This window comes from Dufourea novaeangliae, unplaced genomic scaffold (genome assembly GCF_001272555.1).
Source record: "Dufourea novaeangliae isolate 0120121106 unplaced genomic scaffold, ASM127255v1 scaffold96, whole genome shotgun sequence".
Classification (NCBI taxonomy): Eukaryota; Metazoa; Arthropoda; class Insecta; order Hymenoptera; family Halictidae; genus Dufourea; species Dufourea novaeangliae.
Window position 1 is genome coordinate 1,513,473 of NW_015373974.1, and position 26,974 is coordinate 1,540,446.

The following is a 26,974-nucleotide window of genomic DNA, read 5'->3' on the forward strand; positions in this document are numbered from 1 at the left end:
GCAAATTCAATCTCTTTTTAATAATTGAATATACATACACTGTTTATTTCATATCACGAGAAAAACATTTTTTTCCCAATATAGACAACATATTTATTTAATATTAGAAACAAAATATTCTTTTCCAAATATAGAACAAATATTCATTTTTACATTGAAAACAAAAGAAATTTCTTCCGAATACACAACTATTTATATTTTGTATTAAAGGTATACCTGATTAATTTGTCTTTGCCTCATCACATCATTCACCATATAACTACACATTACAATATTATACACTTCACTACATCACTATACTATACACTATATTTAACCTACATATCATGACATTGTACGTAACGCAATATCCTTTAAGCATGCTAAACACCGACCACAGATTCTAATTTTAAAGGGACAGCACAAAATTACGAAGACATCGTAGAAATCTAATTTCTGCTATTTATCGTGCTCCAATCGAAACTTTCGACGGTCGTTACCGGGAAATTCTACCGTGGCAATTGTCACGATCGCTGGATCGTGACTCGAGTGGGATCGAGCGAAGTGGTGGGGGGGAGGACATCGGAGGTTGATAAATACCAGTGGTCACGAGCCGGCTATCTTCGTTAAACGCCGCTGGTTACGCGAATCGTGCTTCGAATGGTTGGCAGCGGCGTGTGTGCTTGCCTGTGTCCGTCGATTCTCGAGATTCCCTTGTGCACCAGCGTAATCGATAGAAAAAGTATGCGTGTTCTTATTGACACGTCGATCCGACGAACGGTGATACGGTGAAAAACGACGAGCAAAACGAAGTCGACCGTATAAAGCATTGGAAAACGCTGGAGTCAAGTGTAAACGTGGATTCTTTCGAGGAACAGTTATGATGTCGAGCATGTCCACGGATAAGGAGCCGAGCAGACCGACCGGGAGAAGTGAGTTCACGGAGTTACCGGAACGAGCAGAGCGGGAATCCGTTTAGTGGCGTGTGAAAGCTTCCGTGTTCGGTGGATTTGTAGCAACGGTGTCGTACCGTGTCCAGCGAAGTTCGTACGAATTTGATGTTGAAACGACGTTTACGATACTTACGATACTTACAGTATTATGATATTACGGGATTCCGATACTTACGATACTTGCAAGATTATGATATTCGCGGTATTTTGGATATTTACGATATTTTCAGTGTTACGATACTTACTGTGTTTATAATATTACGATATCATGGTATTACGATACTTACGATACTTACGGTATTTATAATATTAGGATATCATGGAATTACAATGCTTACGATACTTAGGGTATTTATAATATTACGATATCAGGCCATTACGGTGCTTACGATACTTACGGTATTTATAATATTAGGACATTATGGCATTACGATACTTACGATGCTTACGGTGTTTATAATATTGCGATATTACAGTATTACGTTCGTTACGATACTTACGATATTTACAATAGGTGTATTACGATTGCAGTATTACGTTAGTTACGAAATTTACAATATTTACAGTACTATTACGATATTACAGTGTTCCGATACTTACGATATTTATAATAATACGTTATTACAATAGTTACATTACTATTAACGTGATATCGTAATACTATACGTATATTATAATACGGTATTTACGATATTTATGATATTACGATGTACGGTTTTACGATACTATATTTAATCGCTAAATTGGTTTATTGGCCACCTTCATTTGTACGTAAAAGTTTTATTTAATAATTTCGAGTTTTCAGTTTTACACACTGTAAATACCATTAAGAGATCAGACGCGAGAGCAACATTCACAAAAGTCGATTCAAGGGTGGATCTAGAGTGTAAACACACCTTAACAGAATCTAATATCAGTGGATAATTTGATTCGTATCAGTGGATCGAGTGGATCCGTAACGTAAACCCTTAATGCCGAACAAATATACGGGGTGCCTGATTGAAGTGTGAGCTCCCGAATATCTTTTTTAATTGCGAAAACGCAAATAGTATTTTATACGTAATTTCAATGGTATTACGTATCTTGCTGGTGTTTTTTTTTCTCAAAGTTTTCAAAGTCATCGATGTTTTTTTTTCTTCTTCAACTACATATTTTCTCATGGTCATATGATAGTACATATCTGAATATACAAATTGTATTTTAATTTCTAAATGATATATATTTTTCTGGGAAGCCGGTAAAACTACCGAAACTATATTTTCATAAAATTTGAATTGTGTTTTATTAACTAACAGTAGAGTTTTCTTTCTGTTTCAAGAATTCAACAAATTTGTGAATATTTTGTGTCGAGCAACAATATTTGGGGCGGATAATTACTTATATACGCTATGGTAATAGCTGCGTATGTCAAAATGTAAACATTGTAATCAAATTTTATGAGTATCTGACGAGCAGTTCAAATAAACCGTAAAAAAGTATTTTATCAGTGTCAGGATGAGTAAAGAAAAGAATCTTACACCAGAACAACTTCGACAGGTGGAATTGCTTCAAAAAGCTGGAAGAACATATCAATTTTCAAATATTTCAGAATATTTACAATGTTCTTTTGTCAAGTAATACTATATATTAGGCGACCTGGAATTGTGGATGAATATAAATTTTTAATAGATTCGCATACAAAGTCAGACGTCGTATAAATGAAATAATATTCACGGAATTTGTACTAAGCCAACGATAAGAAGAGTTAGTGGACCTGTATTTGTTTGAGGTATAATGTCTGCAAATGGTGTTGGTCTAATTCAGCGAATATAGGGAATCTCGGATTGATATGGTTATTCAAACGTAGTCAAAAAGGTATTACTACTATTTGCATAAACATCTATATCAGAGGATTTGATCTACCAAGCAGATAACGATCATAAGCATACTGCTCGTGTCATCACACCATTTTTAATCAAACACAATATGCCATTTGGATATGAAAACATATTTTTTGTGTTTCCACAATTATTAAAAAAGATATTCGTGGGGATCACACTTAAAGGAGACACCATGTATAGGAAGCATAAATATTTAAACTGTGAATATTCTCGATCTCTGTTTAAATAAACCGCAGTACAGTATCAGAAAAATGATTGTCCGAAAATTCCATTATCCGAACACTCAGTCCCTCTATTAGTTCGGATAGTGGAGGCTGTACCAGTATCAATAAGATCAATGAAGCAATATCATCTTCCTCTACTCATTCTGCATTCCATGAATCTGCACAGTAAATCCTCGATGAGTGTTCGAAGGCTCATCGACACTGAACATTAAATATTTCATAAACTAATGGCCATCTGCGGCTGAAACAAATATCATTGGCTTCAGAATTTCAAGCTCTATCCTTGGATAGATTTCCTTGTCAGTGCCGAGGAGCCGTCGGACAATCATCGAGGATTTACTGTATTCGGAAGTTCCTGCTAAGTGGACGTCCCCACTGTCCACAGAACCCTACAAATCGGTCACTTCTCTATTCCCATAGGGTTTCGTTGCAGCAGAGAGGCCTGTTGCGCGTACGTGAAGCGAAAGCTGCCGATTTTGTCGTGGTTGACGCGCTACAAGCTCGCATGGCTGCCCCAAGACGCTCTGGCAGGCTTTACGGTCGGTCTGACGGCTATTCCGCAGGGGATCGCATACGGCGTGGTGGCCGGTCTACATCCCGAGGTAGATAACCGGCAAAACTATCAACCGTACCCCCTAACACACCGTCTATTGTCTAATACCCAGCCTATCATACTTTAGTACGGACTGTACGCGTCATTCATGGCCTCGTTCGTCTACATTATCATCGGTTCCTGTGAGTGCATCACCATTGGTCCAACCGCGATCATGTCCACGATGGTGCAGCCATTGGTCAAGGAATACGGGGCGGACATGGCGGTGTTGATTACATTTTTGAAAGGCTGCATCATCGCCATCCTGGGTCTGCTGCACTTGGGTGAGCGGGTCTCGTTGATTTATACCCAGGCAAGAAGAGATATTACCCTGGTAGCAAATCCAGTTGGGAAAATGAATACTTGTATTCTGGGAATTTAGGGCGAAGTGAACTAGTCCCATATATTTACACGTGAAATAACTGGACAGAAAGTGGTGAAATTTGTTGCCTTCGATGAATTCGATTTTGGGTAGCCTGCCAGTGGCTACTTTACGAGTATAGGGTATCGTTGCGATCTGTCGTGAATTGTGTCCCTATTGTGTGGTGGTATGGGCGGTTGCTGATCTCCGTTTTGATAGTAGTTAAGGATATATTTATCCAGGAACCAATACTGGACGAAATATGGCGTCACACGGTCCAGGTCCCTGTGAGAGTACAGTAGACTCTAACTATATTGCCACTGAACACATTGCCACATGAGGCACTTCCCCGTTCACACGTACTTTCGCGCACACAAATTCGCTCTCCCACCATGTTGCGTACGCCGGCGCACTAGCACGATCCAGCTTTTGCGCAGGCGCCGAGGCAGAGGCCATGGTGACAGAACTTAGCATGGAGGGGGCTCTGAACTCATTGCCATTTTACTCCCCAACCGCCCCGAACATGGCAATATAGTTAGAGTCTATTTGTACTTAGGTCCCATTAGGTCTTCTAAGATCGTGGTTTCCAGGTTTCTTGCTGGACTTCATCTCCCTGCCGGTGATCACGGGATTCACGACAGCAGCCTCGATCAATATAGCCGCCTCGCAGTTCAAGTCGTTGCTGGGATTACCCGGTAGAAGCGAGGATCTAGTGGATTCCTTGAGAGCGGTTTTCTCTAACGCGAAGGACATCCGATATCAGGACACGTTATTAGGGGTCGGGACCATAGCCGTTCTGGTCTTGCTTAAGGTACTATATCCCCCAACAGGGATCAATTTTGTTGTTTTTTTTTTTTCGGTGGTTCTATTCGATTTAGATATCGAATCGCCAGGCTATACTGTCATCCCGCGTCTTTGGCACAACCTGCCGATGCTATCCCCCAAATAATCTGCATCCGCTGCAGCCCGAATAGGACGCTTAATGTCTCTGTTAACATTTCTGCAAGAATCTGCCCGGACGTCGAACCGGCACGTGGCCAGAAAAACTTGCATGGACCGTGACACTAGCGCGTAATGCTTTCGTGGTCGTCGTAGCAACCACCATGGCGTATATATTTTCCATCAATGGCGACGAGCCCTTTAAGCTGACCGGTGAGAGGATATCCGATAATCAACGGCGGTTTATGCAAATCTCGCGAACCCAGGAATATCACGTGGAAGGGTTAATTACCTTCACTTGACGAACACCACGAAACTAGTTTCATATACCTTGTTTCGCTTATTTGCATACCGCCCAAAACCATTGAAAATAGGACGCCTACGAGTATCTGGCGAAACACTTTATCGAGGAATCGACAGAGAAGGAACAAGTTTCACGACATTTTTCAGGAGCATTGGGCGAAGGTTTGCCGCCGTTTGGACCACCGCCATTCTCGATCACAACTGGCAATCGGACGTATGATTTCCGGGAGAGCTTGATGGCGATGGGGACCACGCTTGTCTCACTTCCGGTGGTGTCCACGATCGAGCACATGGCGATAGCGAAGGCTTTCGGTACGATATTTGTCGTTAAACTTGTTCTATCATAGCAGATTCTCTTACTGCTCACATTATTCCCATACTGCTCGCATCATTCCCATACTGATGCAGTATTTTTATACTGCTCCCACTTCTCCTACACTCTCCTTTCCCAAAAATGTTCTGACATATGTGCTCAACATAAACAAACAGTAGTGATTCTCTTACTGCTCCCACGCCTCCTAGACTCTCGTTTCTCGACAATTGCCTGACCTATTTATTCAATACAACCGAGCAATAGGCTAAAGTTGTATTAAGACCGTTCAAACTGCGAGCACTATAGGAATATATACTGCGATAACGAACACCGCTACGAAATGTAAATTCAATGATATTCTATCTATCAGAAGCTATAGAGGAGTTCCTATCTTTCAACTATTTCGAGTGTATCGGAGTTTAATTCATCATGTTTCGAATTTATCCCTCCCCACCCACGGAAACACGTCCGACGTAGAGCCATAAATATCCGCGAACGTATCGATATGCTTTGACCGTAGCGATGGGAAAATCTTTGGACGCCACGCAGGAGATGTTCGCGTTGGGTGTGTGCAACGTGTTCGGCTCGTTCGTGCGATCGATGCCGGTCACCGGTTCCTTCACTCGCACCGCCGTCAATCACGCGTCCGGCGTGAAAACGACTTTGGGCGGTTTGTTCACCGGTGAGTAAACATTTAAAAAAATGTCAAGTTTCTCAGAAGGAGGAAATTTATCCGAGATATACAAGTTTTGCAACGGAAATACAGTAAATTATCAATGAGTGTTCGAAGACACTGCTCAGCTCAGAGATAGAACTTGGAATTTCGAAGCCAATGATATTTGTCTCAAACGCCATGGTTTATGAAATAGCCTTTGAACATTCATCCAAGATTTACTGTACGCTCTAGCACGATCGCTTCTGCAGAAAGGAGGCTGGTGAAAATTGACACATTTTCCTCGATTACGTTGGGTTCTCCGCTAATTACGTTTCTTTTCATCGCAGGGTGTCTCGTGCTCCTTGCCGCTGGCCTATTGACCTCCACCTTTCGTTTCATACCGAAAGCCTCCTTGGCCGGCGTTATTATATGCGCGATGTACTACATGCTCGACTTCAAGACGTATGTCATGCTGTGGCGAGCGAAAAGTAAGTTGAATTTTCATGTTACGTAACCTTGGAATAATTAGTGTTATGTAATACTTGTCCCCTCTCTACATAAGTACTTGGTCTCCCTCTATAAGTTTGCTAGTGGGAATTATAGAGAACAGTGGCCAGGATTTCCCTCTGAGACCATTTTTATCCGATTTCTTGCGGTTGGTACGGTGGTGTGACCTATAGCGACATAGGAAAAGCGTGTTTATAGACAGAGAAATCGTTTTATCAGACACTTTTTCTACCTTCCAGAGATCGATTTTCTTCTGATGATGATCACTCTTTTATTCTGCGTGTTTCTCAAGTTGGAATGGGGGATAATCATAGGTATCATCGTGAATCTACTGATCCTGCTGTACTTCTCCGCGAGACCGTCCATCGAGACAGTGATACAGCAGGTTAGAAAAACTAATAAGGAAATTTTGATACCCCAAAAGTTTTGAATTTTTTTCAATTTCGCAGGTTTGTAAGGGACCTCGATACAAGCATCAGCCAATTTTTCCTGATAGATTCCTTAAAGATAAATGTATCTTTTCATATTTTTCTGAATATCTTAGAAACTATAATAAATATGAAAAACTGTTACAATGCAAATTTAATAGCTTCCTATGCTCTACAAAACTGTGCAATAAAATTATTAAGAATTTGTTTTTTAAATAAACAAATTTTGAACAAATTTATTAGACACTTTTGTAGAGCATAAGAACCCATTCAATTTTCATTGCAACAATGTTTTTATATCAACTATAGTTTTCAAGATATACAGGAAGTATGAAAATACATACTAACATTTAAGGAGTGGTTTCAATCAGAAGTTTCCTTCTGGGACAAACGGCTCGAAAGAAAGTTTAAAATTGCTTTACCGTGTGTCTTGGTGATGAGTCAACCGTTATTTTTTAGAATCTGCACGTCCATGGAATCATACACTTTTTAAATTTTCTTACGAGAGCGACATGGTCCTATTGTTGAAAGAAACTTGAAAAGATTTTCCATGCAGGTCGACGATGAGTCTGTGATACGGGTCACGCCCGAGGAAGCTCTTACGTTTCCAGCCGCGGAGAACTTCCGCGCGAACATAATGAAATTATCCGAGGAGAATCCGAGCAACGTTGTGCTCGATTGTCGGAACTTGAAGAGGATCGACGTCACAGTCGCGAAGGTAATCGTCGAAGGAATTATTTTGCATCGGCGAAACGCCCACCGAACTGATCCCCCTCTCCGTTTCCGCAGAGTCTGAAATTGCTGGCGAACGATTTGCAACTACGCGGACAGAACTTCGCCTGCGTCAACTGCCACAGAAACGTCGAGGTTGTACTAAAGTCGGTCGCTCCGGATCTCTACCAGCATTATCGGAATTCGGTGCTCGAGGACAGAGCAGCTGCGTGAACCGTAACCTTCCATGTATTTATGTAAATAGTAATGAACCGAGCACAATGACGGTGAGATAACGATTGACATTCGAGTGGGATCATCGATAACCGTTATCGAGAGCCATATAAACCAGAGATTGACGGTCGCCACAAGTCTGTAAAATCTACGAATATTGTTTTCTAAAATATCATTGTTCTATCGGCGAAAGTCTTCCATGTTGTACGATACATCTTAAGTTATTCTTGAAATAAATAGAATCAACAAGGAGTTCGGTCGAAACTTTTACGAAGTTGAACGTAACCTCACTTTTTCAGATGTTGGGTTAGAGTTGTCCAGTTAGGAAAGAAAGGACCAAAGGAAAGATTTAATTGTAATTAGTTGTGAAAATTTAATTGATTAGGGTTGCAGGATACACAGTGGTTGAGTTTTCAGGATCGAGTTTGAGCTTTGAATTATTAAGAGGGCAGGAGGATCGAAATCTTGGTGAATGGACACAGGCGTTAGGCATTCGCCGCGGTGGATGGATCGATTCTGTGGTTGGTCTCGATGTGCTCTTCCATTGTTTCGTTCTCCAGCAGGATCCAGTAACAATACTTGCAGTACGCTCGTCGATGCGACTTGACGTGTGTCGATAATGATAGCAAAGTGGCAATCTGCTCGCGGCAGATATTGCACTCAAATCCCAATGGTCGTTGCTCTGAAAGCTGTTTGTTCGGAAGCTTATTCGCTTCAACTTCGGCGAAATTATATACTTTGTGGATTATATGTATAGAGAACGTTACGAGAGCCGATGGCGCAGTCCCACACCCTCTCGAAAGGGACAATGAAAATACAATTCAGAGTACTGCAAATGAAATTACGTGCCTCGTAGTTTAACTACATTCCAATTGAATCGTACCGCTTTCACTGTGCGTCGCTTACGTAAGACCGGCAAGATTCATTTGCGCTCCGAATTGTGATAATATAAAATATTTCAAAAAATTCAATTTATCGAATGATAATGATTAATAAATTTAATAATAAGGGGGAACTGTAAAGTCTCTTAAACTGACACGTGGTTAAAAAAGGAAAAAGGCATTTCCTTAAAACAAATTGGTGTCACCTACCGCTATCATAAACGAATTATCACATTCTGGGGTTCAAACCTAGAATTTGTATATATGAAATTTTTAATGTCTTAAAAAAAAAAAAATAATACGTTAATTGGACTATCTTGCATTATAGTTTCATTGTTTATACAGCGAAATAAAGAAACAGTACTCACGTTCGTAGCGTCCCCATCACCGCCTAGATTGTTTTTTTCCGAAATCACCGTGTACTGGGGCAATCTCGAGTCGGAGCTTTGTCTACGACGTAACTGTAACGGCAACACCACCGGGTACTTTCCTTCTTCCAGCTAGAACCACGTTTCTCGTTCATTTAAAATATTTAAACTTTATTTAGAACTCTGGATACCATATATACTGGTCAGAGGAACGTTTAAATATAAATAATGAGTGTAAATACTGCGTATTATATTTTTAGAACGTCTATCTTTGTCGTACACGTGCTCAGAATTCGCAACAGTCGTTAAAAATCTGGCAAATACTACGCAGTTGTGTTTGTATTGCTTTATACGAATTTCGTATTTGCGCGGGCTAGCCAGTCTACGCACCGGCCCCGCGCATGCCCGTGACGTCATTCGGCCATGGCTCTCGCGGTGTGCGGGTCGTTTCAAACGTGCTAGTGGTTTTTTTTCATTTCTACGTGAAATTTTGCATGCATCCGTCGAGACAGTACTTTATATTGGTAGTTAAAAGCACGTGCAACACGAATATAACAAATTCGGTACGAATCTCGTGGTAGTTTTGTGTAATATTTGTGAAAAAGTGTCCGCGGGCTAGACTGTTCTACGCACCGGCCCCGCGCATGCTTATGACGTCAGTTCGGCCATGGCTCTCGCGGTGTGTGCATCGTTTCGAACGAACTCCTGGTTTTTTCTCATTTCTACGCGAAATTTTGCACGCATTCGTCGTGACAGTGCTGTATATCGGTAGTCAAAAGCACGGGCAACACGAATATAACAAATTCGGTACGAATCCCGTGGTAATTTCGCGTAATATTTGTGAAAAAGTGTCCGCGGGCTAAGTGTTGCGTTACACTCCTTTGTCTTCCGTGGCGTCACCTTCGTTTCAAACGTTCTGTGCATTCAATTCTACTTTCATCGCTTGAAATTTAAGGTAATATTACAAATTCAATTCTAAACTCGCGTCTGAAACACCCTTGTAATGAATCAAACTTGATTTCTTAGAATTCTTTGCAATTTAATACGTTATTTCTTGAAAATTCTTCGCGGTTCGATTCAGTGTCATTTCGCTTCGTGCGACCGTAGTTTCACAATCGATTCAAATATTTCTGATATTTAACTTCACTTCTACGATTTGAAATTTGAAATAACAGTGTAAATTCAGTACTGGTGTCAAGTCTAGAGCCTCGATACCACGAATTTAAAGTGTTAAAAGTTTATCCTCGTTATTTGTCGAAAATTTCTCGCGGTTAGACTCAGTATTATCTCGCTCCGTGCGACCGTAGTTTCCCCTTCCGTTCAAACCTTCGCGAAGTTTAAATCTTTACGGACCTCCTATCGAACCAAATAATATCGCGAATTTAATTGTTGAACGTTGCCCAGAACGTTTTTGTCACGAATTTAGTGTGATTTATTAACATTGCAACGTATTCGTGTCGTTATTCGTCGAGAATTTTTCGCGGTAAAATGACACGCCATGTAGCTTCGCGCGACCGTAGCGTCACCTTCGTTTTATATATTCGCGGTATTAAAATTTCGTGTTTTTATTAACGAATTTCTCGTCAAGCTTACATTTCGGTACGAATTCGCGATCAAAACGGCAGTGTGTGTGCAAACAGTGACAATGTTATGGAAGAGGAAGCAAGAAAGAACAATATATACAGCCATGGCCTACCTTTCTGGCACTTTGGTGTGGAGGACGGATGTCGTAGACAAAATCTTTCTTCGTCATCTTCTCGCTGATGTTGCGATTGCATCGCAGATTATACTTAATCACGTCCCCGGGCATCGTATCCGCCAACGAGTTGTTCCTGCAGCTCTGGTGAGTGCTCATAATTCACAATTTCCACCATTTGTTAAATCGTTCGTCGTATGTCACCGATATTCGTTTGTTTGACGGAAAGAAAATTTTGTGAGTCTTTTTTATTACGAAATGTATGTTACTTATTTGTCGTAATGATAAATTACAGATAAACCTTATATTATTATTATTCATAACAATAGCTTCCTTCGTAGAATCGATAGATCTGTCTAGTTAGAACTAAATTTGTAGTGATTTTTGTTACGCGTTACTTTGTTGGAAACATTGTAAAAGTATGAGCCGTAGTAGTTTTTTTTTCCAACGCCGGTATAAAGGCCAGCGATCACGCGAGTTAGTACGCATAACAAAAAATAAAAGTAACATAAAACATGAGCTAAATTGTCCCTGTGCCAACCCGCAAGTTTTTTTTTTTTTTTTAACAAGGACAAAGCTTGCCTTTGTAGCAGTTAGCTGCGCCATGACCGTGTTAATAGTAAGGAGAATACGCGTTTGTGTATGTACAGTGCGATGCGTTCGCGTGCCCCGATATTGCACGAACGAAACAACGTTTGACAAAATAAATAAACATTCATTCTATGGCGCGCCCGATAAATTTTATATGACTAGAGAGAATCGTGGGCGTCGGAAGCAGATAGTCGATGTTACCGCATAAAAAGATTCGTGTTCCGTGCGATCGAACGCAACAATGTCTCGATTAGTTTCGCCTCCCTAAACACAGATTTAGAGAATCCTCGATGGCGTTGCGCAGCGTCGCGTGAACAGCAAAACATTTCGAAGGGGAACGGCTTATTCGTGTTCGTTCCGTAATTTAGGCCCTTGAGGTCGCAGCTGGCGGTCCTCGAAAAGAAAAAAATCGCGTTCAGCTTTCCACAGGCAACGGTAACACGCGTATTTACACACCGATGATAAAAACAGAGAAGCTATGTATACGCTTTGATACAAAATAAACGTCGGTCGCATTCGTAAAACGAATAAAAACAGTTTATTCTCAGTAAAGATGATATCACTGCACACGCACAGTTGCTCAGATACTGTCCAAATGGGGATTCAAGTTGTAGTTCGTTTCACGGTTGTTCCGTATCGAGGAATCCTGATGCAGCAGCAACGGTGCTCTCTCTTGCCTGACCTCGGGAAGAGAGGCCAACTCCTGGACAGGGCTTCGCTGCCATATACTCCTGGTGGCCATTTCTTGATAGCCTCTTCGCTGAATCTGTAACTACATTCTGCTTAGTTCTGAGTCTCTACAGAGGATACAAGCGTTAGTATTAGGGTACTTCGATCGGTAGTACTTGTCTGTGATGAAGTTCGTGCAGGTACAATGTAGACAGAGACATATCGACAGCAGTTAGCTCCACTGGCACAGATAACTCCGTGGACAATTCGTGACCCGAGCCGAACACAGAAGCTCCCAGAGACTGATTCGACATTCCTTGTTGCAATCCGTAAAGGAACCCCTTCTCGTTATGTATTGGACCCTCAGCTTTGCTCAGGCCACGTCTGACAGCGTGCGACAGAAGGTCTGATTTCATGCTCAACGACTGATCCGCCATAACCGAGGCACCGGTCGAGGTGCAAGGTTGGTTCACGAACACGTTACTTGCGCTGGGCACGCTCAGGTGATTCACCATTGTGCTTCTGATTATGTTGGACACTATATCGTTGTACTGAAAGAATGGGAACAGAGTCGAATTGAGTTCCTATTAAAAAAAATTTCTGTAACTTACTCATTGGCCCAGATTTGGTACTCACCCCCGGTCCAAGGCCGGATAAGCTGTTCAGACTGGTCAACAAAGGATTGATATCTCCCGTCATGCCATGTACTTCTTTCTTCGCCCTTTCTCGTAGAGCGGTCACAAAGTTCTCGGCGTGACTGGGCGGTTTCCACTCGGGATTGGTCAGAGTGAAGTGTATCAGCGACAATTCCGTCTTCCCGTCCTCTGCCGGGGTGTACTGATTGGACGTGGGTACCGGCAACGTTCCTGGGTCCGTGGTATAACGATTGTCGTATCCCGTGGGTCGTTCCTCCATGATCGGGCTCTGGGTCACCGTCTGCCACATCGGATTCCCGTGCTTGCGTACGTCCATCTGCGCGAAGCTACACACGTCCCCCACTCCCGTCACCTCGATTGTAAAATTACGGTAGAAGTCAACGATGTCCAAGGCTCGTTGCCTCATGTGGAAGCACAGAATGAAGGGGGTCAGCAGGGGGGAGGTTAGCTCCTCTAACAGATGGATCGCCCGGTATTGGAACAACTGGGCCACTTGGGCTCTGGTGGTTTGTGTGTGAGCGTGACCGCGCCAGCTATCCGGCCTGTAGTGCGTATGCGCTAGGACAGCTGTCAGAAGTGTTTCCGGACACCAGACCAGGTTTTCGTCGGGTATAAACGCCCTGGCTCCGGCCACCAACGCGCCCAATATGGTCATGGTAGTCAACACATGCTCCACCGTAAGAACATCCTCGTCGTACACGGTCAATATCAATAAAACCGCCAGTATACTACCGGCAACGAAAGCGATGTTCTTCGCGAGTACAGTCATAATAGGGGACGTGAATATGCTCATGTACTTTGAGGCTGGACGGTATGCACGATTCAGACGCGCGTTCAATTCGTGATCGAGTTCGTTGAAGTGACGGAGGTACAGTCGACCGTACAGAGACCACATTCTTGTTCCTAGGGTGCCTGGCTCCCGTTTGATTATCTGTAAGACAGGATTCATTTCCATTAGGATTGATCCGATGATGAGCGGTGATTTTTAGTTTGTAGAGAAATCAATTTACTCACCTCTCCGTAGTTGAAAAACGAATAGAGTATCTGCCATAGTAGAATCAAGGGACAAAGCATGAAGTTCGCTATTCCAACCCATAGGATATGCTTGGACAACGCTCTGGCGAGCTCTTGCCTCTTGTTCAATTTCTTGTAGTCCTCCTTGAGATGCCAATTGTTTTCGAAAGGAGACCATGGACCCCCTAGAATGGTTTACCGTTGCAGAACAGATATGTCGCATTGGATATATAGGGTAGCAATGGTTTAAACGCTTACAGAACAGAAGCAATTCCATGTTGTACTTCAGTCCTCTGGTCATGAAGATTACCTCACCCACGACAGGGACCCGGATTCGTACAGGCAGCAGGGACTTGTTGATCATCGCCACCATGTAATTTTTGAATCTCAATATTCTGTGGTATATATCTAACTCCGTGAGCTCTCTTTTGTGAATGCACATCTCTTGCTCCTTCTGCACCTCTCTGACTCGCTTCTGCACCTCGTGCCAGGTCAGATTATCCAAATCGCAGTCTTCGATTTTTAGAGCGGTGTTAAAGAACGACTTTATATCCCAGAACTGTGTGAGATGGTATAAAACTTTTACCGCTCGTAGAATCCAAAAGATCGCGGCCACCGATATACATATCCATGTTACCAGACCCATGGACGCCGTGCACTTACTGGTCGGCAATATAGCGTCGTTTATAGACGTTTTGTGCGAGGTGCTGTTCGTTACTTTGTCTCTGGAACATAAACGAAAATCCCGGTTGTATGGAAAAAAAAAACAGTCGACTCCCTTGTACCGCAATTTCCTAGCGAGCTCTTACTTAAACAATACGGAGTAATCGATGCAATGAAAGAGATAAGTGGAAAAGGTAACTACGAAAATGAATTGAAATAGCTCCAGCACTTCTTGCAGCATCATACAAGCGAACCCATGCTTCTGGTGGTAATGGTACATCCTCGTAAAAAACGAGTCGAGATCCTCTATGTGATTCCATCTGGCCTTGTTCCCTTCCGGCACCACGTGTATCATAACACCCGACTCTTGTGGTGTTTCCTCATGATCGTCGTCGTCTTCTCCGTCCTCCTCCTCGCCCTCGTATGGCTCCATTCGCTGGTAGCTGCCATCCAGTACTGTTGTCATCTACAAGCACAGGATTCAATGAATGTGCCATTTAAACATCCAATTTGAAAGATACAGTATTTTTTCCAAAGTTTTAAAAAAGGCAGTTACATAGCTTTAAGCATCAATTTACCGGGACTGGAATCTGTTTGAATTGAATTTTTCACTACGCTTAGTTTTAGAGAATCTACTACAGATTGTACAGAATTAAGGAACAATGAAAGCAATGCAACATGCAGTTGGAAGTATCGTACACAAAGTCCCATAAGACAGATCCTTACCGTTTTTGCTCTTCGGTTCGTTTCTACACAGGTAATGACAGTTTCTCGTTTCATTCTTTCATGTCATTCAGATTAATTAACTACCGGTCGACGGTCTCTTCATAAGCATCTAGAATACAATGAAACAAATCAACACTCGGTCACAACTCGGTGTACAAACTGATCTATCCACCAGTTTAGTCAACTGTATCCTAATCAGACGTGTTGAAATAAATTACACATTCTCACAATTATCCTCTTTGTCTACTTGCCCTTCTCATCGTTCTTATCTGAGGATTAAATATCGAGATTGCAACAGTGTTTTCCACCGATCGATTGCAAACGCAAGGACGGTTTCGTGGTTTTTCAATCTGACGTGGGGGATAAGACCCAAGGAAAATCGAAAATTTTCACGATGCACTTTCACGAATGTACAACTGAACACGCGTGCAGAATGGTATTGTTAGCGATCACGAGCCCGCCAGTCGTTCGTTGCGTGACAAAAGATTCATACCACCCCTCCGATAGGATGATGCATCCCGATTTTTTCGAGCGCTTGTTATTTCCTTTTGTCCCCGTTTGCTCGTTTTTAAATCTCTATAGTGGAGAGTCATCGGATGCTATACGAGACCGTCCAGGCGCGGAGACCACGATTTTTCGTCGCCTCCACGTCGGATGACCTTTATCCGACGAAAATAGAAGCGTGTCGCGGACGCGCAACAGCGAAGGACCGAGGCAGCGCGAATGTTTGGTAACACAGCTGATCCCCATAAACAAAGCGTTATCATGGCCCCGTACCTTCGGTCTTTATCACCGAGTCCCCGTCCCGTTCTCCGAAACGACGCGCGTTTAATCCTACCCGGCTGCAAGCTCATCAATTCCCCTCACTCACATATTGACCGCGACCACGGACCAGTGTTCACTGCCAATTTAGACATCGAAACGTTAAAACCGTTCCGCCAGCCGTCCGTCCGTCACCATCTTTGCTGAATTTTGCTTCTATTTGTGGCTTACCTTGCTGCGCTCGCTGCGAACCTTGCGCTGACTTCCGATACCGTTACGTGACTGTTGGTATTATCGGTAACGTCGGTGTCTTCTTTTAGCATTATCGATCGCATGAGATCCGTTACAAACCGTTACAATTTGTATGAATACGAGGCGACGAACCTAACCCTTCTTCGGTGCTGAATACATTAAAGAAATAAGGACGAATGATTGTTATAATCGAAATTAAAATAGAAATTGGTATCCTCGGTCAGATGTTTCGGTTTCGAAAGTTCTTATGCACTAATATAACTGCGATATAAACAAGGATTATAACTTTTCGGGTAGATAATACTGGTCAAATGATGAAAAGTAGTCGTAATAAACATGGATTGAAAAATTAATATTTTGAAAGTTACCAACAATTTTCGGTAGACGCTAGTGAATGAAGAAAATTGTAATAAAACTAATAAAAACCGTCGAGAACTTTCTGTAACCAGGTAAAGGAGAAATAATAAAGTAATCCATTGTTACTGAACAGTACGATAACTCCCGAAGCGAGAAAGCTTTGAGAATATCTTTGAAAATATTAATTTTTCGACCTAAGTTTATTAGGACTTTTTTTTCAAAATTTGACGAGTATTATCTACACCAGTAGTTATGAACCATTTTTCTGTTCACACCGCATATACTTTGCATTCCATTCTAATAGCGTTGAAAAATGATCGAAAGGATGTGTCGATGGAATGTTGTACACGTTAATTTTACACACGTTTAATTGCAATATTATATCATATTTACAGTGTATCATGGAACATTGTAATTACAAAAATATTATTACTAGACTCGCGGACGTTCATGCTAATTCACGACTCCCTATTATTCATGGAGTTCACATAAACCGAAATTAAATACGAATTTGCGTCTTCCTCCAAATACGAACATTGTTAACGTGTTCGAAGTTTCTATTTCATTATGTGGTCCGCAGTCTGATTGTTATCGTACGTCGATTATTTTCAGCGACCGTTCCTCTCCTCGCGATCGTCGTTCTCTTAAATAGAAACAAGGAATTTCTCGTATGATCCTATCGCGTTCGCCTTGGAAATCACCGCGAAACGGACGCCCCACATTGGTTCACCAGGTCTCGACTATGGCCTGTCGCGATAAATATCGTGGAAAAAGGACGCGGGCAACGCTGCGAAAATTTACTATGTACATCCACCATTTGGTCGCGAGCTATACTTCACGGACAAGACACAGGGAACACTTCAAGATTCTCTTCGAACGGCCCTAGAAACATTTTTCATAATTGGACCATCAAAGACAGGATGGTCTCTGACCTTCTTCAGACCTACTAAGCATTACTGTCCCTAAAATAGGATTGGTGAGGTTTGCTTGAGTTTTCAAAACTCCGCAGATTCGCTGTATCTTGTCCAGCAAGTATCATACAAAGACACCGAAAAGTGTACGAGTTATACAAGTAACCGGGTAGCTAAGTTAGCTCCATTTGCTCCTTTCGAATCTGTTCTCGGTGGAACGAATACAAAGACTGTCGCAGAACTCCATAGAACGGCACACGGTAGAATTCTCGAGAACGAGTGTCGATTGTTCAGGACCAGGACTGGATCATTCCTAGCCCTAACGACGGGATTTCGGATCCTCTAAAACCAAGTGATACTGCTAGACCAGTGCTACCTCCGAATTGGACCTCTAAAATCCCCACATTATTCATCATGAATCACAGCAAATGGCGTAGTATTTAATATCATAATTCCCTCCACAATCGAGACAAATGTACGAAAACCCAATTCCCTCAACAGTAATAGGCTAGCTCTTCATCTTAACAGTATAGCTATTCGTTAGTTTAGGGTGTCACTCGGCGACTCCGCTCGGTGTGGCCTCAAGAAAGTCCCCGTTTTCGTTCCAACGAGAACACCTCCATATCCGTGGCGAACAAGCTCTTCCAACAGTTAAATATCATCGGGTCATCGATTTTCCTCCGATCTCTGTCTGATGCTCCGGTGTCTACTGGACTCGCTCAGTCACGATTCTCGCCGCGTGCGTGTCCCGATGGTAGTTCTGATCAGCATCGAGCACCGAGTCCGCGTTTCTCGACGAAGTCCCGGCCCCTCTATTCCCGGGCGATGATCTGTCCAGGACGTCTGGGTGCTATCCTGCGCCTGGGCGCCAACAGTCCGCTGAGTCCTCGGGTCTCCTCGTGTCTCGTGCTTGCTGCGGTGCTGGTCTCGGCGGATGTTGGCTCGGTGGATTCTGTTTCGCTGCTGGACGCTTCTGGCTCTTCAGACACGTCTTCCTGGCTGGTTTGAGGGACTGGTGCTTCGGTCACCTTTCGACGGGGCAGCAAAGGCGACCTCCTGGCTGCTACGGTCACCGGCGACCTGGTGGTCGTCTTCGGATGGACTTGGAGTCTGTTACGGTTGCGTAGCTTGTTCAGAGGATTCATCGTGGTGGAACGGGTGGGCGGTGGGCTGGTCTCTGCAGGCGCCTGTGCAGAACAATTGGTAATAATTCAATGAAAATATCAGTGATTAACGTGGAAATCCAAATGACTTGGTTCAAATGGGCCAATGTTCCCCACTGAGGGGCAATTTGAATATTTTAGGGGACAATTAGCAAATCGTTAACACTCGTCACCTTATCGACAACGGTCTTACGTGTGTGCCTTTCTTATTCGAAGCAGTTATAAATGTCAAACTTTTTCAGAACATGGTTCACTATTGTGCTGGAGGAGGGGGGGGGGGGGCACAGCAAAGGTTGGGAAATAGTGAAGTAGACAGATTCGAATATAAGCTACTAAAGTTAGGCCGAAACGGTCGAATACGGGGTGAACGTTTGCAACATCAAAGGTCGCAGACGATCCTCTGTCCCCGTCAGAGAATAAAAGACACACTCGTCGGAATGGTAAGCGTGTTCGTGACTCGTGTTTCCGAACACGTCTCGAAAAGTGGTCGCAAGGCGTGCTGGGGCTCCGTGACATTTTGCGAAAGGCCATTCGGTGAAAGCGTAGTCCCGTCGGGAACGAGCGATCTATCGCGACTTGAACCGTGGAATTTCCATGCGTGTTCGATTACGCGTCGAACGGTAAAATGTACCGTCGAAGTCGACGACCGAGTTAATTGGTAAAGGCAAAAATTTCGAAATATTCGTTTCAGAGCTGTACAAATCGTTTGGTGACCATGATTACCCAACGGGTCACCGGTGACTCGGTCATAGTACTTGGGCCAAGTGTTAAAAGAAAACTTACCTCGTGAGTCTCTTCCTCGGTTCCCTCACCTGCTGGCTCGTCGACGGACACTTCCTCCGAGGTTTCCGCGGGCAGAGCCGGCGTGGTCGTGCTCGTGGTGGTGGGTTGACCAGGTTTCTGTCTCAGGTTCACACGAACACCACCCGGTTTGATGACAGGCGGTCTTGCTCCTGGGGCTGGCAGTCTGGATCGTACCGTCGGCTTGGGTGTAGCGGTTACAGCCTCCTGAGTGGTCTCTTTGGCAGTCTCCTTGGAATCTTGACTCTCCTCGCTGGCGTTTGGCGCCGTTGTCGTCGGTCTTCCGCGACGTCTGTTGATGTTTAGCTTGTTGAACGACGGTCTGGACACCCCATTGTTGGGTGCGGTGGATCCACCGTTGGATGGGGATGGCGTGGTCGTAGAGACGGTGGGTCTAGTGGTTGAGGTGCCACGGAATCTTCCTCGACCATTGGTGGCTGAAGGTCGTTCAGCGTGGACCGAGCTGGAACTCTCTTTTTGGACCGCGTCCTCTTCGACCGGTTGCTTGTGTCCTGGTCTTGCCCTCTTGTATCCGCCAGTGGAGCCATTACTACCGAAGCGGGCTCGGGTGCGCTGGGTCGGTTCCGGTGCCTCGGTAGTCGTCGTGCTACCACCTCCATTCGATTTGAATCTGGATGGATTATAAGGAGGTCAGATAAAAGGGTGATGATATAATCTTAGTAGAACTAGTGAGAACATTGACCACTAGATTCGGAACATCTGTGAGCACTTTAAGGTGCCATTATTTCTTATGAGTAGTATAGGAAGTGAAACTAAGGTAGTGGAGTTACCAGATCTTAAGAAATCCGTATAAGTAGCTTCGAATCTCACCTGTTTCGAGAGGTCGCTGGTCCTCCTAGTCCAGGCCTCCTGAACTTTCCTCTTCCAGCTGCCTGGGTGGTGGTGGTAGGCGCTTCAGTAGTCGTTGTGGTGGTGGTCGTGGTGGTAGTCGTAGTAGTTGCGATAGTGGTGGTCGTTGGCTCTGTAGTTGTGGTGGCTGTCGTGGGTTCGACGGTCACCGTGGTGACCGATGATTCCGTGGTAGCTGTTGCATCAGTAGTAGTCTGTTCATCCGCAAGCGTGGTGCCATCGGAAGTAGCTTCGCTGCTAGAGGCTTCTACCAGGTTGTTCTGGCCCTGTTGCACGAAAGCGTACAGGTCCAGAGCGACTTTGTCCATGGCTGATGGATATTCTGTGGTTGGGTTGTCAGTGGCTACTGAGACGGTGCTCGGGGAAATCGACGAGGAATCTTGCTCCTCGGAGTCTTGCTTGTCTTTGATCGTGTCAGTGGAAGACGAGTCATCTTCTTTGCTCTCGGATTCGTCCGATCTAGAGGACAGGCTAGCCTTGGGCAATTCATCCTTCACCTAGAATACGATAAAGAAATAAGCATTCATTTTCGATGAAGGTATTCAGCTGGAGAAAGGTGAATTACCTCAGCTGATGGGGTGCTACTGATAGGCCTTCTCCTTGTCGTAGGAACTGGCGCGTCATCCAAAACCTCTTCCACTGGGGCAGGCTCCTGGACTCTCTGAGGCCTGCCTCGTACCCTGCCACCTGTTTTATCCTCGATCTCCTCATTCGGAGTGACTCCAAGGAATCTAACCGGCCCCTTTGGTAGGATTTGAGGGAATTCTGGACCTTCCTGGTGGGTTCGGAAGCTGCTGGAGTCGACCAGGTCCAGGCTAGGTCTGGGACGGTTTCCACGAGTTCTGGATGGCTCTGTGGTCCCCGTGTTGTGGTTCGATCGTGACCTGTTCATTCATTGCCCCTGCTGTTAATACTTTAGCTATCGGCGGATATACGTTGATCCTATATTTCTACTAATATTTTTATATTAAATTCTACTATTCTTTCTACCAATTCTTATCTAGAGAAGGATTAAGCAAAGAGCCCATCGACACACTCGGGAAAACTAGAAAGCAATAGAGCTTTAGGTACCTTCTGTACCTAGGTCCACAAGCCTTCATGTTTATTTGGATTCTTGTATTCAGGAGAGATAGATTGTACTGTGCAAAACGATGGATAGGATCAGAAGATAGGTACCTAGGTGGAAACCTGGTGTTCGCCGGCAGTCTTTCGTCAGACACGTCCTCAGTTTCGAGCTGCCTGCCCCTATTCCCGTTTCTGTTCGGTATCACCTCGTTGCTGGCCGGCTCGACGGTGCTCCGTTCCACGCTAGTGTACTTATTCCTGTTGCTGGACGATCCGCCGCGCCTAGGCGCGGGCGTCGTTCTAGAAGGAACGTCGTAAGAATTGGTGACGGCTGTGTCCGTCGAACCCGCCTTATTCTCATCGTCCTCGTCATAATAATAATATACGTACTCGTACTCGTACTCCTTGCCGTTCGGGCCTTTCTTTACCTGCGGTTCGAGGAAGTTCGAGACTTTAACACAATCGAATTTGGATCGAAAATTTGTTATAATACTCGGAAGACAATTGAGCGCATTGCCCGAGAGATTTTTCGATAGAGAGACGGTTGTCTCGTCTCACCTGGATTCGCGAGTTCGATCCGGCCGGGACTAAACTGACGTCGCTGATGTCGCCGAAGTTACGGTCGCGGAACGACGTCTCCTTGCCGTCGTCGCGGATGATGTTCACGGGGACGAAGTCGAACCCACGTGCCTCGCGCGGTGTCGTCAACACGGGCATCATCGTGGTTGGGTATTCGTCACTGTGAATATACACATTTTACTCGTCGAACTTGCAACTATGGTCGACTTAGTACTGAGGCTTTTGTGGCTACAATAAATTATCGACGAGTGTTCGAAGGCTCCTCGACATTGTTCAGGCGTTATCTCCACCATTGGGGGGTCCTCCGTGGAACCAGTCAAGGGCCCAGTGGTGGCAATGACATCTGAACACTCAATCCTCTAACTTCTACCTATTCCTATACATATACATATCACTCTAACTATCCATCTTTTTAGTTATCTAACTCTCTAGTTATCCCTCAACCTATCCTTCATCCAGTTCATCTCCTTATCCCTCTACCTATCCCTATATTTATCTCTGTCTCTATACATATATATCTCTCTATATCCCTCACCCTGTCTCTCTACCTACAGTGACGAATCATCGATGAATGTTCGAAGACCCCTGTCGAGGAGCTTTCGAATACTCATCGATGATTTACTGTACTGTATAGGCCCTGAGACTCTCCGTTAATAGTTTTAATGGTCCAAGTACTACAGGTTTAGTGTACCCTTACCTGACATGGACTCCAGGTATCACAGAGTCCCTCTGGTTCTCCACATAGGACCTATGAGCATCGGTTCTTCGGATCCCATCCTCTTGAAGGACACCAGTGTCGCTGAAGTTTTCCAGCTCGACACGGACCTGTCGTTTCGCGGTCGATTTCTCGTCATCCCCGAAATCGAAACGTCGAACCGGGTCCAGATTGACCGGTTTCTTTTCGTAGCTCTCCAACCACGGGATCACCTTTTTAGCGTGCTTGCTGTCCTTCGAGGACGACTTCGACTCCACGTCGACCACGTCGTCGTCCTCGTATTCGGATCGCCTCGCTATGCTGTCCGGTAGCTTGTGAGACGTGACGAATTCTAAAAACAAGATTCCTTTTTATCGAGCTAATCACCGATAGAGGATCGTTTGCTGATCGAGATTTAGGGGTATACTGTACCTTCGACGGTCACTGGATTCTTCTTATCAGTCGCGTTTTCCGCTAGGGTGCTCGCGAGGACGCAGCATAGCCTTAGGACACAAAAGGAACCAATTGAAGATTTTTTTTAAATATTGGAACTAGGTAAACATCATGCGCTTGAGGGGGGAAAGAATTAGGGTCTATTTTTTGGCTATTGGAGTGTTTGTATTAAAAGATAAAAGTTCTAGCTATGTGTCCACTTGGGGTGATCCTCTAAAGCAGGTGATTTCATTGAACTTTAGTGGATAAATTATTGGTAACTTTACTGATAAGAATATTCTGTTATTAACGAAAATTTGATGATTTAGATGAAGACTGGTAGATGATGAATTTTTGAAGGTATGTGTTCTGTTAGGATTATGTTGTAAAGTTGGTGATTTTAATGAACTCAGAGCTGGGAGCAGCTCTAATTCCGTCTAACACGCAGAACTCGACTTTCATGCGGGTACGTAATGTGAGACCCGCTTTCGAGAATGAATCCCACGTGGAGATTCAGCATAATGTCGGCGAGGCGACGCTTGGCACGGTGAAAGTTTGCGTCTGGCCGAGACCAGCTGGAAGCTGCAACCGATTCAGCCTGTTCCCTACGGGGCTGCTACAGGATTCCTTAATACCACTTTAATAATTCGATCGGTCTATACGTTGAAGTCGAACGACAAATGTCGAGAAACGTTTTGAATCCTTCTCCACAGCTGTACCAGTCTGATCTGGGTCAATTTTCCCACATCACGAAAACGATAGATGATAATATTCCGCGCACTAACATCTCAACTACACCCGAGAAAAATGTTGAATGTTAAATCCAAGACAAAATACAATTTGATTTCAAACAGACAGCTAAAGTCAAAATCGAAGTATTCAATCTGAAGTTTAAAAATTTTTAAGGATTTTCAGATTTAGTTAGATGAATCCAGTTTTTAATGGACATTGGAAATTCAGTTGGTCAGAACTGAAAGTGAACTTTTGGTAGTTGGATCCACCTTGATATTTTTAAATTTACCTGTTATTTTCTTTTCATAAAGATTATAATTTCGCGTGTATCTTTTCTAATAATGTCACTGGATATTACGTAACGTGATTTTTTGCTCGGTCGTGGAAACGGAATATACACTCGTGTTAAAGTGCCCCGTTCACCATCGATTGCAGCCGCTCCGCGGAGAGATCAATTTTCGAGGCGGGCCCAAATAATTTCGCCGAAAGAAAAAGTCAAGGCCGTCTAGTAGCCCGCCCCGGGACGCACACACGAGAGCGACCTCGTCCTCGTTCTCCTCAAGGTTGCTCGATCAGGTTCGGGAACGACCCGAAATTCGGTGAAAATCGGTAGCCCAATCGACGTCACTCTTTCTCGTCATTATCGATAATTGACGTGAAGAAATTGGAACGATACAGACTCACACCATATATTCGCTTTTTACGATCCGATCCACCTGAACGATCGATTCTCGAAGAAATTCTCGCCACAAAAATGGGGATTGAAAATCGAAAGTGAGCTTTGAAAATGAAGGAGAGAATGGCCGTAATACGAAAAATCAGCTGTTCTCGATGCGTCTACAGTAGAGCCTATGGTATCCGAACTAATGGGGAAACGTAAGTGTTCGGATAATAGAACATAATCACTCTTCTGACACTAGTCTTCCTTTATATAAACAGAGGTCAAGGAAATTGACAGTTTATATCTTCATTGTTCCCATATAATTCATCTAAGGCACATTGTTCGATTAACAGAGCGTTCGGATAATAGAACGTTCGAATATTATGGTATTTGGAAGATTCTGTGTGTATAAATGAGAACATTAACGCTCGAATTCGCCGATAATAGTCCACCAATAAACAATAATAATCGTCTTCAGTTTTGTTAATTATAAAAAAAAATAATTAATACTGTAAATAACAATTTATTATTATAGAAAAGTCTATGCAACGTTCGAATGATTCTGCGAGCACGTTATCCGTGAAATCGAGAGGGATTTAGCGATCGATCGAAACGGATGAATCGATTAACGAACGCGTATCGGAAGCGGCTCGTAAAAATAAGGCGAATATCAAGGGCTACTCGTTTCTCGGATGGTTATCCTTTGAGTTCTTTTTTACCTTTTTTTTCTTTTTCATCGTTTTCGCAACCTCTCGCGTCCTTTGCCTTTCTGGGAAGGTCGCGGTGTCTCCCTCCATCTGTGCTCTCTCTCCCTCTCTATCCTGTTCGGATAGAAAGTCGATGGGTTCGCGGACCCGATCCGCGACATTTACGAACGCGATCGAAAGGAACGGTAAATGTATCCTGTTCGTTGCGACCAGCTCATTGCGCTGGGTTATTCAGATACACGTACACGTTGTAAAAATGCGAATTTTAATCCCTCTTTTGCTGAGCAATGCGTAGAGTCTATTCTATAGGTTGCTATGCACAGAACGATCTTTTACCCTAGGGGCCATTTTGTGACCATTTTACTATATTAGTATCTAGTACAATTTATTTTCATTCTGCACTTTCGATTCTTCACCCCACCCCCCCCACTCCCCCACAATAATCGATGAAGGAATAGAGGATGGTCCTAGGGGCCATTTTATGACTATTTTACTATTGCGATTAATATTATTATATTGTTGTCTATACCAATTTATTTTATTTCTACAATCCCTAATCTTCATCATTCCAAAAAAATTGGCGAATGTAGAGACGATGACTGTAGGGACCATTTCGTGAACATTTTGTTGTTTTAGTTAACATTATTATATTAGTGTCTATTAATAATTTATTTTAAATCTACAATCTTTAATCTTCATCTTCCCATGAACATCGATGAATTAACAGACGATAGTCCCAGGGGCCATTTATTGTCCACTTCATTATTTCGATTAATATTATTATCATATTGATGTTTATTGCAATTCATTTTAATTCCATAGTCTCTAATTTCCATCCACCCGCAAAAATGGACGAAGTAAGATAGGTCTTAAGTGCCATTTTGTGTCCATTTAAAAATAGCCCGAAATGTATTTAAATTTTACTATATCTGATCTTCATCAGACGACCAACAGAATCGAATATTTCCCGCACGTTCTGAAACTGTACTAGGAACAAGTACTAATCGGAATTGCAAAGAGGGGTACGGTCGAGTGTATCAATTAGCACACCTCCGTTGATTATTTAGTAACGGGGATCCACCCTCGCGTGGCGTGCACGGGCGAGAGGAATTCCTCGCGATTCCATATGGAGAAAGCCGCGTCTCAGGCGGCCCATCCACGTAAGCACCGCTACACGATGGGTTCGTACATATGTATATATCTCCGGAGACGGCACGAGACACGCTCGTTACGTAACGCACAACATTACCGTGAAAGCCTATCGCAACACGGCAGATATATTCCGTTTCGTCTCACCTACGAAACCCAGCCGGCGCTAAATGCCCGCGTAAACAGCGCGCGCCCGGAGAGGATGCAACCTTTTGAGGAAACTTTCTATTTCGAACGGTCCGTCGAAAGGACGGGTTCGCCTTACTACGGTCAACCGAGTCTGGACCCGAGAGTCTCTCGTCGTTTCGTCCAGTATCTTCGGTAATTCGAGCAACAATCGATTAGAATCGTTCGTGTCGCGACTACACGATCGAGATTCAGGTAGGAATAGAATGATTTCCCAGCCATGGATCCAATGGATTGTTTGTAAGAAGCGTCCGGATCCTTTCTCAGACACTTTCTTCGCTCTCGGTTTCGAAGAGCGAAAGGAAGAGCG

The 26,974-nt window shown here is 43.7% G+C and overlaps 4 protein-coding genes across 5 annotated transcripts in view; 1 reads left to right on the forward strand and 3 right to left on the reverse strand.

Annotated features, from left to right (window-relative positions):
* The first annotated feature begins 628 nt into the window (after nucleotides 1-628).
* Nucleotides 629-8,324, forward strand: LOC107187007 (sodium-independent sulfate anion transporter-like). Its single transcript, XM_015574995.1, has 11 exons — nucleotides 629-911; nucleotides 3,457-3,638; nucleotides 3,717-3,912; nucleotides 4,580-4,800; nucleotides 4,997-5,141; nucleotides 5,379-5,543; nucleotides 6,065-6,226; nucleotides 6,547-6,687; nucleotides 6,946-7,091; nucleotides 7,691-7,852; nucleotides 7,924-8,324. Exons 1-11 carry the CDS (start codon nucleotides 860-862, stop codon nucleotides 8,077-8,079), a joined length of 1,728 nt encoding a protein of 575 aa, XP_015430481.1. The 5' UTR covers nucleotides 629-859; the 3' UTR covers nucleotides 8,080-8,324.
* A 240-nt stretch (nucleotides 8,325-8,564) lies between these two features.
* Nucleotides 8,565-11,183, reverse strand: LOC107186965. The gene is made up of 3 exons (XM_015574938.1): nucleotides 11,025-11,183; nucleotides 9,329-9,460; nucleotides 8,565-8,768 (listed from the first exon to the last, which is right to left on the reverse strand). Exons 1-3 carry the CDS (start codon nucleotides 11,181-11,183, stop codon nucleotides 8,565-8,567), a joined length of 495 nt encoding a protein of 164 aa, XP_015430424.1.
* Nucleotides 11,184-11,305: 122 nt separating this feature from the next.
* Nucleotides 11,306-16,307, reverse strand: LOC107186994 (autophagy-related protein 9A). 2 transcript variants are annotated; one of them, XM_015574983.1, is made up of 8 exons: nucleotides 16,215-16,307; nucleotides 15,344-15,452; nucleotides 14,764-15,083; nucleotides 14,213-14,679; nucleotides 13,955-14,139; nucleotides 12,921-13,871; nucleotides 12,461-12,835; nucleotides 11,306-12,381 (listed from the first exon to the last, which is right to left on the reverse strand). In XM_015574983.1, exons 2-8 carry the CDS (start codon nucleotides 15,395-15,397, stop codon nucleotides 12,196-12,198), a joined length of 2,538 nt encoding a protein of 845 aa, XP_015430469.1. In that variant the 5' UTR covers nucleotides 15,398-15,452; nucleotides 16,215-16,307; the 3' UTR covers nucleotides 11,306-12,195. The 2 variants fall into 2 exon arrangements, with proteins under 2 accessions (XP_015430469.1, XP_015430468.1); XM_015574982.1 differs by having other exon boundaries at nucleotides 16,121-16,307.
* A 2,130-nt stretch (nucleotides 16,308-18,437) lies between these two features.
* Nucleotides 18,438-26,974, reverse strand: part of LOC107187058 (mucin-5AC-like) — a 10,082-nt gene continuing 1,545 nt past the window's right edge. The window contains exons 2-9 of the mRNA XM_015575052.1: nucleotides 23,230-23,300; nucleotides 22,801-23,149; nucleotides 22,083-22,263; nucleotides 21,636-21,952; nucleotides 21,025-21,343; nucleotides 20,421-20,950; nucleotides 19,572-20,220; nucleotides 18,438-18,812 (exon numbers count right to left, since the gene is read on the reverse strand). Coding sequence (XP_015430538.1) covers nucleotides 18,438-18,812; nucleotides 19,572-20,220; nucleotides 20,421-20,950; nucleotides 21,025-21,343; nucleotides 21,636-21,952; nucleotides 22,083-22,263; nucleotides 22,801-23,149; nucleotides 23,230-23,300 — 2,791 coding nt within the window. The remainder of the gene's footprint in view (nucleotides 18,813-19,571; nucleotides 20,221-20,420; nucleotides 20,951-21,024; nucleotides 21,344-21,635; nucleotides 21,953-22,082; nucleotides 22,264-22,800; nucleotides 23,150-23,229; nucleotides 23,301-26,974) is intronic.